Source organism: Tamandua tetradactyla, chromosome 3, assembly GCF_023851605.1.
Source record: "Tamandua tetradactyla isolate mTamTet1 chromosome 3, mTamTet1.pri, whole genome shotgun sequence".
NCBI lineage: Eukaryota > Metazoa > Chordata > Mammalia > Pilosa > Myrmecophagidae > Tamandua > Tamandua tetradactyla.
This window is the reverse complement of record NC_135329.1, coordinates 140971215-140987180: the sequence shown is the minus strand read 5'-3', so window position 1 is coordinate 140987180 and position 15966 is coordinate 140971215. Positions and strand designations below refer to the sequence as shown.

The window sequence follows — 15966 nt, the reverse complement described above, 5'->3', positions numbered from 1 at the left end:
ATATAGCATAGCACAAATGATAGGAAACATTTTTCTCCCTTAGCTGAAAAAAAAAGCTTGCACATAGTAGGCATGGATTTAGTTTTTTTTTAAATCAAAATCTTCCCTTTCTTCATTTCTCTGTTTTAGTCAACAGCACCAATATCCTTTTGACACAGAGGTGTCCTATTACTTTTGTCACTGCAACCTAAAAACACAATGCGCATAGCTACCATTATATATATATAATAGAATGAATCTGTACCAAATCTAAATGGGGCCCTGGGAATGTATATGTATATGTGTGTGCATGCATGTGTATGTGTATAAAATCCCTATGACTTTTTCTTCCCATGTTTCTCTTTTGATAAAATATAAAAAAGTTCTAGTTAATTTTTTATTAATGCTAATTTTATTCCACATAAAAACAGGCTAATTTACCCATTTAATAAGAGTAATTAAAGGGTCTTTTTAGCCTTAATCATTTTTTAATTAATTTATATAAATTATAATATTCATTATTAAAACTTCTGGTTTTTACTTTTATTAGACTTTTAATATGTAAACTATGTAAAAGAGCAATATTTGAGCTGTTTGCCTATAAATCTAAATTTTCTTTAGAACTGTTATTATCTATATTTAACCACAGGAAAAAAATAGAAACTTTTTATGCTGTCAAGTATTGGGGGGGAACATAGCATTCTTATACTATGAAATGATAACAGTTTCATACTTCCTTCATATGCCATTTAAACTTTATTTCATAGCACTTCTCCATAAAAGTGAAATAAAGAACTGAAGTATAAGTCCATGCCCAACGGAAATGAAAATTATGCTTACATAAAAACAAATGTTCACAGCAGAATTATTCATAACGGCCAAAAGGTGAAAACAACCTAAATGCCCATCAAATGATGAATGGATAAACAAAATGTAATATATCTATAGAATGGAATATTACTCAGCCATAAAAGGGAATGAAGTAGTGATACAGGCTATTAAAATGGATGAGCCTTGAAAATATTAAGCTACATGAAAGAAAAAAAGACACAAAAAGCTACACATTGTATGATCCTATTTATGGTAAATTATCCAGAATAGGCAAATATAGAGAGACAGAAAGTAAATTAGTGGTTTTCAGGGACTGTGGAGAGGGGAGAATGCGGAATAACTGCTAACAGGTGTAGGGTTTGTTTCTTGTGGGGATGATGGAGATGTTCTGAAATTGGATAGGGTGATAGTTGCAAAACTTTGTGAATATACTAGAACCTACTGAAGCATACATTTTAAAATGGTGAATTTTATGTTATATGAAATGTTATGTTATATGAATATCTCCATTTAAAAAATTAAACCATTATTCAGTGGCTGAGAGAGTTCAAATAGAGTCAAGAGGCTCTTCTGGAGGCGACTCTTAATCAAGCTTCAGGTAGATATCTCTATTTGCCATGGTTTGCCAAACCCCAACGAACATCATTCGTTTCAACCCTAAAGAACCCTAAAGAAGGCTCTATCTGAGATTCTACAAAAAGTACCACTTACTAAGTTCACTTTCCAGAAAGCTACAACCTCCAGATGGGCTCCAAGGCCAAATAAGTCCTAAAACCCAGAGGGGCCAGCCTCTCCAGAATATCAACTAGTTCCATCCCCTTATCCCATATTATTGACAGTCCTTTCCAACAAGAAAAAGTTAGAATGGGCATAGCCTAAATACTGCGAAAAATTTGGAGAAAGATCAAAGGAGAAAGTGGAGTTAGAGAAGACAGGATTTAACAAATGAGTTATAACAGAGAAGAAAGGATTTAACAAATGAATATCACATTGGTACTTCTTTTAGCCTCCAGTGTCTTGAAGCAGTTAGAAGAAAATATCTATAAATTGTGGAACTGTAACCCATACCAAACTCTGAAATCTGTTCTATAACTAATTGTTGCAGTGTGCTTTGAAATGTATTGCTTTTTTGGATATGAGTTATATTTCACAATAAAAAATAAAAACTAAACCATTATATAGATAAACAATCATCAACAAAATTTAAAATCAAATAAATTAGGAAACCAGGAAATAAATAATTGCAACATCTATGACAACGGCCCAAGTGAGAAATTTACAATAGAAAACTATAAATAGCCAGTAAATAATTAATGATATTGACATAAAAATGTCAATATCATTAATAATAAAGGAAATGCAAACTAAAGCAATGAGATATGTATTATTATTTTTGCCTGTCACCTTAGTCAAGCTTTTTTTGAAAAAATCATAGTATTTAGGACTAGTTAAAAAAAAAAAGAGAGATGAGGTGATGAGGTAGTGAAAAGAGAAGTTAGCGAACAATAACAAAACCACCAAACTTTAGGGAAAACACCCAACTATACTTTCTACATTGCTAAAAAAATAGTCTTTTTAATTATTTTGGTTATCTACATTCAATGACTTTATCTACCCTGGTGGTAGTCAATCTGACAGAATCTCCAGTAGAAATTTTTATGAATCTTTGATAGTCTTATATATTTTATAAAAACTTTCAGAAGTGTTTACTGAATGATAATGAAACGTACTCTCTTTTTTTCATATTTAGACTCTTCCGAGAAAAGTTGTGGGTTTACAGAACAATCATGAATTAAAAACATGGTTCCCATGTACCACCCTATTTTAACATCCTGCATTGATGTGATAGAAACATATTCTTTTTTTTTTTTTTAAACATATTCCTTTAAAATAGTCTTCAGGATATTTTATGATAGAGCTTGGAGGTAGATCACACTTCTAAACTTTACCCTTTAAACTTTTATACCATAGGATTGCCTTGAAAATATCCAATAATCCATAAAATATTACTATACCTGTGTACTGCAATCACAGAAGTAAAAAGTCTAGGACTTCCAGGAACCACATTTGTGAATATAAATTCAAAACGAGTACTGTTACATTTTGTTAGTATATAAAGAGCTTCAGTTTGGCCTCGTAATTTCTGTAAGAACAAATTTATTTAGAAGTTCATATTTTAGGATAAAAAATATATAAATAAATAACAGGAGAGTGGGGATAAGGGGTAGATTTGCAATACTAGCGATCAATGAGAGGAAGGACTAAGGAGTATAGAATGTATAGATTTTTTTCTTTTTTCTCTTTATTTCTTTTTCTGGAGTGATGCAAATACTCTAAAAATTCATGGTGATGAATACACAACTACGTGATGAAATTGTGAGCCACTTATTGTATACTTTGGATGTACTGTATGGTATATGAAGATACCTCAATAAAAACATCTTTCAAAAAATTGTAAAAAAAAATCAGGACCATTCCAGCCAATCCTAAAGAACACCTAGAGCAATATATAAGATTCCACAAGGGTTCCAGGCACTAGAGTAACTTTCCAGAAACCTACAACCTCCAGATGGGTCGGTCCCTGGACCAGATAAGTACTGAAACCTAGAGAGCCCAACCTCTCCAGAACATCAGATAGTTCCATCTCCCTACCTGTGTTAGTTAGATTCAGTTGTCAACTTGGCCAGGTGAGCACACCTAATCTTGTTGCTGCAGACATAAGTCAACGGTACGTGAACCTCATCTGTTGCCAATTACATCTGCAGTCAGCTATGAGGCGTGTGTGCTGCAATGAGTGATGTTTGACTTAATTGGCTGGTGCTTAAATGAGAGAACACAATGTAGTTCAGCCTAAGCAGCTCAGCATTCCTCATCTCAGCACTTGCAGCTCAGCCCAGGACTTTGGAGATGCAGAAAGAAGTCATCCCGGGGAAAGTTGCTGGAACCCAGGGGCCTGGAGAGAAGACCAGCAGACACCATCTTGTGCCTTCCATGTAAGAAAGAACCTCAGTGGAAAGTTAGCTGCCTTTCCTCTGAAGAACCAACAAAATAAATCCCCTTTTATTAAAAGCCAATCCATCTCTGGTGTGTTGCATTCCGGCAGCTAGCAAACTAGAACACTATCCCATATTAGTGACAGATCCTTCCAATATGAAAAATTTAGAATGGCCATAGCCCAAACACCCCTAAAGTGAGGGAAGGGAAGATCAAAGGTGATGGTGGAGTCATACAGTGAAGATAGGATTTAACAAATGAATATGAGTGCTGAATCATTAAACAGATATCTCTTTTAGTCTCCAGTATCTTAGAGCAGCTAGAAGTAAAAACCTAAAATTGTGGAACTGTAAACCATGTCAAACTCTGAAAAATGCTGTACAATTTAAAAAAAAAAATAGTAAAAAAAAATGCATTGGTAGAGTCCCTTGAGGGACTGAAGAAGAAAATATGGAACTACCAAACTTTCCCAATAAGAAACCCCACGTATCCTCTCAAACATTGAGGACTCAGGAAAATAGGGCAAACCCTTGATTTTGAGGCTTGTTCTTATGAAACATTTCTTTGGTGGAGAAGTTAAGATTACCTATAATAAAGCCTTAGAGTTGCTTCTAGGAAACTTCTTTCATTACTGAGATGTGGACTCTCTCTCTCTCTCTAAGCCCCATTCTGCAAGAAAAATCATCAACTTCTCCCCTACATGGTACATGATATTCAGGGGTAAAAGTCTCCCTGACAACATGAGAAATGACACCCAGGGATAAGCCTGACCTTGGCACCATGAGATCGACAATACCTTCCTGACCAAAAGTGAACAAAATAAGGCTTCAGTGACTGAGAGATCACATCTAGAGGCTATTCAGGGGCTACTCTCATGCAAGCTTCAGTTATATATTGCTAATGGCCATGGTTTGCCAAACTCCAATCAACATCACTCCTGATAACTTGAAGAACACCTTGGGGTCTAACTGAAACTGAAACTCTATATAAGTTTCATGCATTAATTTTACTTTCCTGGCACCTATAACTTCCACAGGGTTCCTAGTTCAGATAAATCCTGAAACACAGACACCAGCCTCTCTAAGATTATCAATTAATTACATTCCCCTATCCATTATTGTCAACACCCTTTCTCAACATGTGAAAGTAAGAATGGGCATTACCCAAAGATCCCTATAGATTGGAAGAAGGATCAAAGGAGAAGGAGGAGTTATAACAAAGAAAAACAGGATTTAACAAATGAGTATGGCTGCTGAATCACTATATTAATGTTTCTTTTAGACTCCAGTGTTTTGCAGCAGGTAAAAGGAAAACCCTGAAATAGTGGAATAGTAACTCATAAAGAAACTCCGAAATCTGTTCTGCAACTATTTGTTGAAATGTATTGAAAATTATTGCTTTTTCTTTCTTTTCTTTGTATATGTTATACTTCACATTAAAGAAAATGTTAAAAAAAAGTTCAGATTTTAAGAGTAGCTTTTCATTTACAGCGAAAATCAGAAACTTAAGCTTAAATATCTAATGTTTCTTCATTATACAAATATATTTCAATAAGATTTTTCATACTTACAGAGTTAGCAGTCCTTGTTGTAATGTTCAATACACAGTTGTAACCAACAGCTAAAATTCAAAAGCAGAGAATTTAAAGAACATGATACAGTAAACTGAGAAAAAGTACTTTTCTAAAAATCACATATATTAAACTTTCAACAATTTAAAAATTAGACATAAAGAGGACTATAACTTTTATAAAAGTTTATAAAATAATTTAAGTTAAATAATTAAAAGAAATAGGGAGTCAATTTTATCTTCCTGAACCAAAATATTCTTATTGTGGGAAGACAGAATTATTCTCTAAAATCTATATACTACCATTCACTGAAAATTTTGGCACCACTATGTCAAAAGAAAAATCCAGCTGGCCAATCTAAAATAGTTTTAAAATAAGTGAAACATTTAACAGAATGAAAAATTATGGTTTTTAAACTTTTCTTTGGGATCACTTGAAACAGATTATAGCAAATTGTCAAAGACAAGCAAAAAACAAAAACAAAAACTATTCAATGTTGTTATAGATTGAATCATATCCCCCACAGAGATATGTAGTTTAAGTCCTAACCCCCAGTTCTATGGATATGAACTCTTTATAAAATAGGATCTTCAAAGAGCCTATTAAGACGAGCCTAAACTCAATCAGTGTGCCTTAATCTAACAAGCAAAGGAAATGTGGGCCCACTGAGTAGAAGAGACAGATGGTTAGGTGATGGAGACAGAGACTGACTTATGGATTGCCAGCAAGCCACCATCAGAATTCTACAGACTTCAGAGAAAGCATGATTGTGCAAAAATTTTGATTTTGGACTTCCAGCCTCCGAAACTGTGAAACAAAAAAATTCTCATTTTTTAAGTCAACTAGTCTGTGTTTATTTGTTATAGCAGACCTGGAAAACTAAGACATAGGTAAAAGTCCTAATCTTATATATGTCTAAGAGACAAATGGAACTGAAAAAATAATACGGATCATTTCTTTCGCATTATGATGTAGTCTGTTGTTACTCTAGGGCTTCTGAAGTTTTTTCATTAGTTTAAGGTCCACATATTTCATGATATAGCTTTCTCAGTAACAGAAGTCACTGTGCAAGTACAATAGTTCACTTGACAAAGAAATTTTTTTCTTCATTGTTATTTAATGAAGATACTTACAAAGATTGACTCTGGGTAAAGCCAAAGAATGCCAGATAATTCTTAAATTTGTTACTAAAAGTCTACCTAAAAACAAAAAAGCAAACAAAAAAACCCAGATTAGATTAAATAAGGACACATTATTGCAGTACACCATGAAATGTATGTAGAAATCTTGCCTAATATCAGCAGAAAACAGCCAGATATTTTTCATACATTTCTTAATTCAAAATATTTATTGGACAGAAACAAAAATCTGAGGGTACAGAAGGAAATAACAGGTATTCAAACTGACTGAAGAAAGATTTGTGTGCTAGCCTTTTGTCTTGGTACAAGATGCTCCACAGATTCTGGCAAGTCATATGTGTATCTGGAATGACTATGGGATATTATAATTACAAAGCCATTCATTTAATCACACTTTTCAATGATTCTTACATACATACTCATCCCTGCTGTATGAGTGTTTTCTTTGAGTTTTCACTTAAATAAACCTTATACTTATATACCCAATTTTGCTATGATCAAACTTTTTTGCTTATATGAAATCATGGCCAGCTTGAAGTCTGTTTAAGGCTTTATGCTTTCCATTTCTAACATCAGATTGATGTTGATCTAATATTCTAATTTCTTATATTGAAATTAAGAATATCTAAATACAAAGTTAGATAAACTTCACTTCTCATACTGTGTTCTGTGGAATAATTATCCCTGTAGTTGCTCCAAGTAAAAAAAAAGTCAAATCTGAGGATGGTAAACAATGGGCCTTAGAAATCTGAAATATAGGGTGGGCCACGGTGGCTCAGCAGGCAAGAATGCTTGCCTGCCATGCCAGAGGACCCGGGTTCGATTCCCGGTGCCTGACCATGTTAAAAAAAAAAAAAAAATCTGAAATATAATTAGCATATTAAAAGTATTGAGATGTCCTGAAATAACAAAACTCACTAACTTTGTTTAACACATTTTTCCAACTGTGCATTTCTTACAAGGAAGCATGGTTCCTGGTATCATAGCTATGACCTACTTATGGTCCACTACCCAAATCTTTTTTGTGAGGAGGTAAATCCAAGGGTAAATTCTACGCTACTTCTGAATTTGGCTTCCAGGGTTTTTTGTTTTGTTTTGGTTAGAGAAGTTGTGGGTTTACAGAACAATCATGCATAAAATACAGGATTCCCATATATTACCTGTGTCGATTTGAAAGTATTATGTACCCCAGAAAAGCCACGCCTTAATTCTAATCCAATCTTGTGGAAGAATCTGTTTCTTTTAATCCTAATTCAATATTGTAGGACAGATATTTTGATTAAATTATCTCCACAGAGGAGAGACATGCCCAATTGTGGGTGTGACGTTTTGATTAGATGGAGATGTAACTCTGCCCATTCAGGGTGGGTCTTGATTCGTTTACTGGAATCCTTTAAGAGAGGAAATGTTTTGGAGAGAGTTTAGAAATGACAGCTGACAGATACTTCAGAGCCAAGTTGACACAGATGCCAACATCTAGAGAACAGAGACACGGATATCTGGAGATGGTTGGAGCCCAGCAGACATTAAGCAAACCACAACCTGGAGAGAGCCAAGGGAAGCCAAGAGATGAAAGCCAGCCCTGGAGAAGCAAGGTGAGGAACCCCCACAGGAAAAGAGGCTGAAAGCAATAGAGTCCAAGAGCAAGAAACCAGCAGATATTAGCCACATGACTTCCCAGCTGACAGAGGTGTTCCTGACCCATTAGTCTTCCTTGAATTAAGATATCTTTCCCTGGATGCCTTAGTCTGGACAATTTTATAGGCTTAGAACCATAAGCTTCTAACTTATTAAATTCCTCTTTTTAAAAACCGTTTCAGTTCTGGTATACTGCATTCTGGCAGCTCACAAACTAACATGCCACCCAATTATTAACATCTTACATTGGTGTGGGAAATTTATTACAACTGGGGCTCTATTAACAGTTATGATGAAGAAAGCTGATGTCAGAAGTAGAACTTACTAAAGGTTCAAAGTTCTGAGGGAGAATCTGTGTTCCCTGATTACAAGTTTAATATCTACTCTTTCTGCTGTTAAGCCTTAGAAAAGTCTTATATGAATTGAACTCTTCACCTCCCACATTACATTTGCATATGATGCTGTTTCACATCTTATTCTCCAGCCAAAATGATCTGACATTTGTAAATCAAACCAGAAATATAAACTACATTAGAAAATGTACTTACCTCTATCCCCATTATTTCCTTTGGTGTCTTCAATTGAATCTAAACAATCAATAAGGACTTCTCCAGGTCTTGTTTTCATTTGTCTAAAATAAATATAAAGGCTTTAATTTTATAGCTACAACTATTCTTGCCTACAATCTAATTAGGGAGAGATGAGAAATACGCATACAAAACAGCAAATCGCATAAATGGTACCATATGAGATGCTTATATATTTGAAAATAAAAATTTGAGAAGCTGGAGATCAGTGGGGCCAGAAGTGATCAGGACCACCTGGAGTAAGGCAGAACTTGAGGAAGGAAGGATTCAGAGAAACAAAAGGGAGAGAGAGAGGAGATTCCATGATTAAAGACCAGGAGTAAAAAACGATAAGGACTAGTGAGAAGACTGGTTTGGATGAAGAAGAGAGTCCATATTGAGAGACAGTGAGAAATGCAGTTGGATTAGTAGGAGGAACCAGATTATGGAGAACCTTGAATGACAGCTTGATAAGCATGGGTCTCATCCTGTGCATAGTTGAGAAGCCCTAGAGGTTTCTGAGGAAAATAAACCAGGCAGTTAAAGGAGGAATAGGTGAGACAGAGATATATTCAAAGAATCATCAGGACTTGGTAAACCACTAGATAAGAGCAATAAAAGGAAATAAAAAATTTAGAATAGCTTGTTTACTGAAAGAATGCATTTAGAGGATCAAAAATAATGAACAGAATATCTGGTAGAGCCTTGTGCTGGTTTGAAAGGATTTATGTACCCTAGAAAAGCCTTGTTTTAATCCTAATCTCATTTTGTAAAGTCAACAGTTTCTTCTAATCCCTATCACTACTGCATTTTGGAAACTTTAATTAGATTATCTCTATGGAGATGTGAGGCAGACAAGTTTGGGTATTAAACTTGATTAGGTAGAGATATGTTTCCACCCATTCCAGGTGGGTCTTGATTACTTTACTGGAATGCTTTAAAAGAGGAAGCATTTTTGGAAAATGCCTTAAATTCTGAGAGACCAGAGAACCGACATAGCCACAAGAAGGAGCGAGTTCACCAGTCAGTGACCTTCGGAGATAAAGAAGGAAAATGCCACCCAGGGAGCTTCATGAAACAATAGTCCTGAAGAGAAAGTCAGCAGATGCTGCTGTGCTCACCGTGTGCCTTTCCAGGTGAGAGAGAAACCCTGACCATGCTCGCTATGTGCCTTTCCATTTGAGAGAGAAATCCTGAACTTCACTGACCTTTTGAATCATAGCTAGGTATGTTTCCCTGGATGCCTTAGATTGGACATTTCTATAGACTTGCTTTAACTGGGACATTTTCATGGTCTTAGAACTGTAAACTTCTAACTTATTAAATGCCCCTTTTAAAAGGCATTCCATGTCTGGTATATTGCATTCTGCCAGCTAACAAACTAGAAGAAGCCTTCTAATTTGTTCTCAGCACAGCAAACTCAATTCTGCACCACATCAGCCCTGGTGGGGGAGGGGGTCATTTCTTATGTTTATCTCTCTAGGTATTAGCACAGTAAGCAGCATATAGTAAGCATTTGATATATATTTAGAAAACTGAAAATGTTCACGGATTAGGCTTTGTTTGGATTAAGAACCCCCCAAAGAATGACCGAAAAGTCACAATATGTATACAATATGTAACTATGGCTTCAAATTTTACAAATTTCCTTCCCTCACAATGTCTTAGAGGATCAAACACTATGTTAATGCTAGGTCTCTAGCCAAAACTAAACCCAAGAAATATATCAATATTTCATTTTTCCACCTAGTAAGATGCTGCCCATGATAAGAATCATAAGTAGAAGGTAAGAAGCTCTAAGCCATTAACCCAAGAATCTTAGCTTTACTGTTATTTCTAAAACTTATGATTCTAACTAGGCAGGTTTTTTTCTGCTTCTTTTGGGCAGAAGGGTTCCAACTATCTTTAAAGCAGAGTTTAGAAGAATTATTTTCCAAAAACAAAGTTTCTGTTTCAGAGGTCCCAACAGGTACTCCTTACTGTTGATGCTTCAGAGGAAGAGTTATATATAAGCTTACTACATACATAAAATTTAAATTTTAGGAATTTTAAAGAATGCTTACTCCCATCTCACTCATTTTACTGATAATACTCCGAAGCTTAGAATGAAGTCATTTATCCTGGGACCTACAAAATGTGCAGTGCCCCAGCCCTGATTTCCCAAGTCCTAGCCCTACGTTTCTTCATGCGAAACTGGCACCCCAAGGTCACTTGGATGTAATGAACACCCAAGCCCCGAGTGGTCCCGGGCTACGTCTACGTTGAGCTTCCTGTAAACTCCCCCGGTCAGCAAGCGGCCGCGAACTGACTGCACGCAACAGAATTCGGCCACTGAGATGCGTTCCTGCTGAGGTGCGGATCTCGCGAAGGCCTCAGTTCCCCGGCCTGCCAGGGGCCTTACGAAGGGAGAACAAATGCCACAAATCTCCTCCCACTCTAGGGAGAGCGGCCTTGAGCGGCGGGAGGCACTGCCACAAGCGGCGGGAGCCCAGTCCCGACCCAAGAGTCCCGAATTCGTTCCGCGACGCCCTCTACAGGCTCCAGGACCCTGCGGAAGCCCAGCGACTCACTGCGAGGACACGTCAAAGCGGACGTCCCGGTCCTCCCAAAGAGCGTCCAGCACCGACATGGTGACCGACGCCTTCCACAAAGGAAGCCAAGAGGCGTCTCCCCGGCGCCAAAGCAACAGGCTACCTCTGTCACGGCGTCTACGGCGGGCGCCGAGACCCAAGCTTCCGCGAAGTCGTGCTTGCTTTCCCCGCCCTGGCCCTACCCTCTCGCGCGCGCGCGGTACTAAACTAATTCAAGGCTTAAAGCGGCGCTGTGAAGAGCAGAGCTGGACCCCACCCTGTGGAGTATGCTTGACCCCTGGGCAACTTTCCTCGCCTTTAAATAGACATCTTAAACCAGTTCACCCCTTCCCCTCCAACTCCTGTCCCCCATTTTTGCACACCATCAAGAAATTTGAATTAAAAACCCCAAATTTCTTTCCTGGCCTTTCCGGTCTGTCCCTGCCTGCCTCTCTGATTTCATATTCTGTACTCCAGCCAGGTAGGGCTCGGGACCTTCGGGGGGGCCCCTTTTCTTTGTCCGGAACCCTGTTTTCCCCAGATTTCTGCAAGAGGTGCTCATTGTCAGACAAGATGCAGCTCAACTGTCAATTCAGGCCTTCCCTGATCTTTCTATCCCTCTGGACTGTGAACTTCCTCTTTGAACAGTGCCCAGTACATATTAGGCACTCGATAAATACTTTTTGAATGAATGAAAGTGCCTTCCTTCCCTCAACTCATGATAATTGTTTCAAACAGTGGTTCTGACAATATGTTCTGGGGACTCTAGAAGGTCCCCAAGATTCTTCCAGAGGTCCCCACAAGATCAAAACTATATTTGTAAAAATATGAAGATGTTATTTACCTTATTTACTTAATGTTCACTCCTGAATAGACAGTGGAATTTTCCAGAAGCTATATGATGTATAATTGAATGTGGAAGCAGACATGCGAATCCGGATGCCATTTATTAAGTCAGCCATTAAAAAGATTTGCAAAAATGAGGGGTGCATGGGTAATTCAGCGGTAGAATTCTTCCCTGTCATGCAGGAGACCCATATTTGATTCTGAGTCCACATATGTGTCGGTTTGAATCCCTTGTGTACCCCAGAAAAGCCATATCCTTTAATCCTCATTCAATACTGCTGGCTGGGAGTTTTTGATTGTTCCCATGGAGATGCGACCCACTTTTTAATTGTGGGTGGTAACTTTTGATTAGATGGTTTCCATGCAGATGTGTCTCCACCCACTCAAGGTGGGGTTGCTTACTGGAGCCCTTTAAGAGGGAACCATTTTGGGAAAAGCTTTAGAGCCAGGAGAGGCCACACAACCAGAGACCTTTGGAGATGAAGGAAAATGCACCCCAGGGAGAGCTTTATGGAACAAGAAACTTGAAGAGAAAGCTAACAGAATTCTGTTTCTGGTATATTGCATTCAGGCAGCTAGCAAACTAGAATAATGCACTCTCCAAAAAAACAAACAAAGAAACAAAAATTCAACAAATGGTGCACAATAACGGGATACTCACATGGAAAAATAACAAAATGTGACCCCACCATAGAGCATACAAAATTTTTTTTTGCAAAAAATGCCAAACAGTGCTACTCTGCTTTTTTTTAAAATGTAATTACTTCCAAAAATGTTATATGTTAATATATAATGAGTTCATTCTGTTGAGCTGTGTTCCAATAGCCTAGATTCTTGAAGACAATTGCATAAAGATATAACGTTTACAATGTGACTGTGTGACTACGAGAGCCTTGTGTCTGATGCTCCTTTTATCTACGTTATCAACAGACGAGTAAAGCATATGGAATAAAAAATAATACAGGGAACAAATATTATTTTTTCATGAACACAGTTTGTAAATATCTCATAAATATTCATCGATATAACTTTTATAAACAAAAGCTCTTTTGGGCCTTCATTAATTTTTTAAAGTCTGTAAAGGGATCCTGAGACAAAAGTTTGATAATCACAATTTTAAATTAATCTAATGCTCCTGTGTGTGAGTCTGTATGTCAAAAACCGGGGTTGCTGATGACCATGATGAACTTTTCTCAAGTTGAAAAGGGTAATGAAGAGACAGGAACATGTGATGGCCACATCCTAACTTGGCCCCTCAATGAATTCCAATCTTCTCCCTTGAAAATGAGTGGAAACGGTCTCTTGCTTTTAGTTACTAGAATGTAGCAAAGGTGATGGGATGGTGTTCCTTTAATTAGTGTGCTATATTACACAAGTGATGGAATACCACTCCCATGATTATGTTATGTTCTATGACTCAGTGTTGGCATACTAGAGGGAGAGAATGTTCTAGAACTTCATGTAAATGGAGTGATACAGTATGATTTTTATGTATTGTTTTTGTATCTGGCTTCTTTCATTTGGCTTAATGTTTTTGAGATTCATTCATAGGTACCAATAGCACGTTCCTTTACATTATGGTCTCCTATGCCATTCTATGGATATACTATAATTTGTTTTACCTGTTGAATGTTTGAGTTGTCCCCGATTTTGCTGACATAAAGTGCAGTGAACATTTTTTGCACAAATCTTTTCATGGACATAGGTTTTCATTTCTCTTAGGTAAATACCTAGGAATGGAATTGCTGGGTCATATAGTAGATGTATATTTAATTTTTAAAGAAACTGCTAGCTGTTTTCAACAATAGTTCTACCATTTCACATCCCTGCCATCAACATATGAGAGTTCTAATTGCTGCATTTCCTTCCCATCATTTGTCAATCTTTTTAATTTTAGCCATCCCAGTGACTAATTAAAGTGGTATCTCACTGTGGTTTTAATTTGTATTTCACTGTGACTAATGATGTTGAATGTCTTTCATGTGCTTATTGGCCATTTATAAATTTTTTTGGTAAAATGTCTGCTCAAGGCACTTCACATTTTTTGTTTATTGCATTTATTTTCTTATTATAGAATTTTGAGAGTTCTTTATACATTCTGGATACAAGTCCTTCGTTAGATGTATATATTGCAAATATTTTCTCTTAGTCTACAGCTTGTCTCTACATTTCTTAATTTTTTCTTCCAAAGAGCCAAAGTTTATAGTTTTTCATGTTGTTGAAGTCTAATTTGTCTATTTTTTTTTCTTCTCTGTTTAGTGCTTTTGGTGTGTCCTGTCTGAGAAATCTTTCCCTATCCAAGGTCAGAAAGATTTTCTCCTATGTTTTCTTCTAGGAGTTTTACAATCCTTGCTTTTCTTTTAAGTTTATGATCCACTGTAGGTTAATTTTTTATATGGTGTGAGGAAAGGCGTGGCTCATTTTTTTCCCATGAGGTTCATTTACTTTCTATATGGACATTCAGTTGTTTCAGCACCATCTGTTTAACTACTTTTTCCCTCTTGCCCATTCTCTCCTTTTAAGAACACCATTGATACTTATCTTAGTTTCCCAAGGCAGCCATAACAAATCACCCCAGGCTGGGTGGCTTAAAACAACATAAATTTTTTGTCTCCCAATTCTGGAGGCTTGAAGTCTGAACTCAAGTTGTCAGCAGGTGCTTCCTCTTAAAACTGTACGGGAGAATCTGTTCCAGGCTCCTCTCTTGGCTTCTGGCAGTGGCTTGCTGGTAATCCATGGTGTTCTCTGCCTAGTTATGACATGGTATTCTCCATTCATTCCTCCATCTCTGTCTCTCTCCTACTGTGTCCAAACTTTCTCTTCTTATGAGGACACCAGTCACATTGGGCCATCCTAATTTAGTTTGACCTCATCTTAATTAATAAAATCTTCAAAACCACATTCAAGTCCTAAGCCATGGTCCTGTAGGAGTGAGTCATAAATAGGACCTTTGAAGATATTATTATCAGTTCATGTGTAGACTCATTAGTGAGTAGTATCTTCAAAGATCCTAATTAGATGAGGCCAAATTGAATCAGGGTGGGCCTTAATTCATACGACTGAAGTCCTTACAAGTGAAAGAAATTCAGGTGCAATCAGATAGTAATAGCATCTCAAATACATGACCTAACAAGAAAAACTGTTCCAACCATGTAAGTACCAATGAAATGAAATAAAATTTGTGTATAGATGAATATTTATTCCTCTTAAGCAGGTATTGTTTATATATAGCCAACTACTTATTCTTTTTTTAATATAGATATTAAAAAATATTTACTTATTTTTTATTAGAGAAGTTGTGGGTTTATAGCACAATCAAGCATAAAACAACAGGATTCTCATATACCACCCTATTATGAACATCTTGCATTGTTGTGGGATGTTTGTTACAGTTGATAAAAGCACATTTTAATAATTATACTATTAACTATGGTCCATGGTTTAACTTAGGGTTCATTGCGTATATAGTGCAATTTCATGTATTTTTATTTTATTTTAGGTTATTACTATTTTTACAACCTAACATTTCCCTTTTTAACCACATTCAGATATATATTTAAGTGTTGTTGATTATGTTTACAACGTTGTGCTACTATCACCACCATCCATTACCAAAATTTTTCTGTCAACACAGACACTCTGTTAAATTTAAGCATTAACTCCCCATTTTCTTCCTCCACCCATGCCCTGGTGACTATATTCAGTTTCTGATTCTATGAATTTGTTTATTCTAATTACTTCATATCAGTGAGATCATACAATATTTATTCTTCTGTTTCTGACCTATTTTACTCAACGTGATGTCTTCAAGGTTTATCCATTTTGTTGCAAGT

At 36.6% G+C, this 15966-nt stretch overlaps 1 protein-coding gene across 2 annotated transcripts in view; it reads right to left on the bottom strand.

Moving 5' to 3' along the window:
* The window catches only part of BBS5 (Bardet-Biedl syndrome 5), a 31452-nt gene extending 20029 nt beyond the window's left edge, over positions 1 to 11423 (bottom strand). The window contains exons 1-5 of one of the 2 annotated variants that reach the window (XM_077154084.1): positions 11288 to 11423; positions 8700 to 8782; positions 6508 to 6573; positions 5375 to 5424; positions 2826 to 2953 (exon numbers count right to left, since the gene is read on the bottom strand). In XM_077154084.1, coding sequence (XP_077010199.1) covers positions 2826 to 2953; positions 5375 to 5424; positions 6508 to 6573; positions 8700 to 8782; positions 11288 to 11346 — 386 coding nt within the window. In that variant the 5' untranslated portion in view covers positions 11347 to 11423. The other variant, XM_077154085.1, reaches the window with a different exon arrangement.
* Positions 11424 to 15966: the final 4543 nt, after the last annotated feature.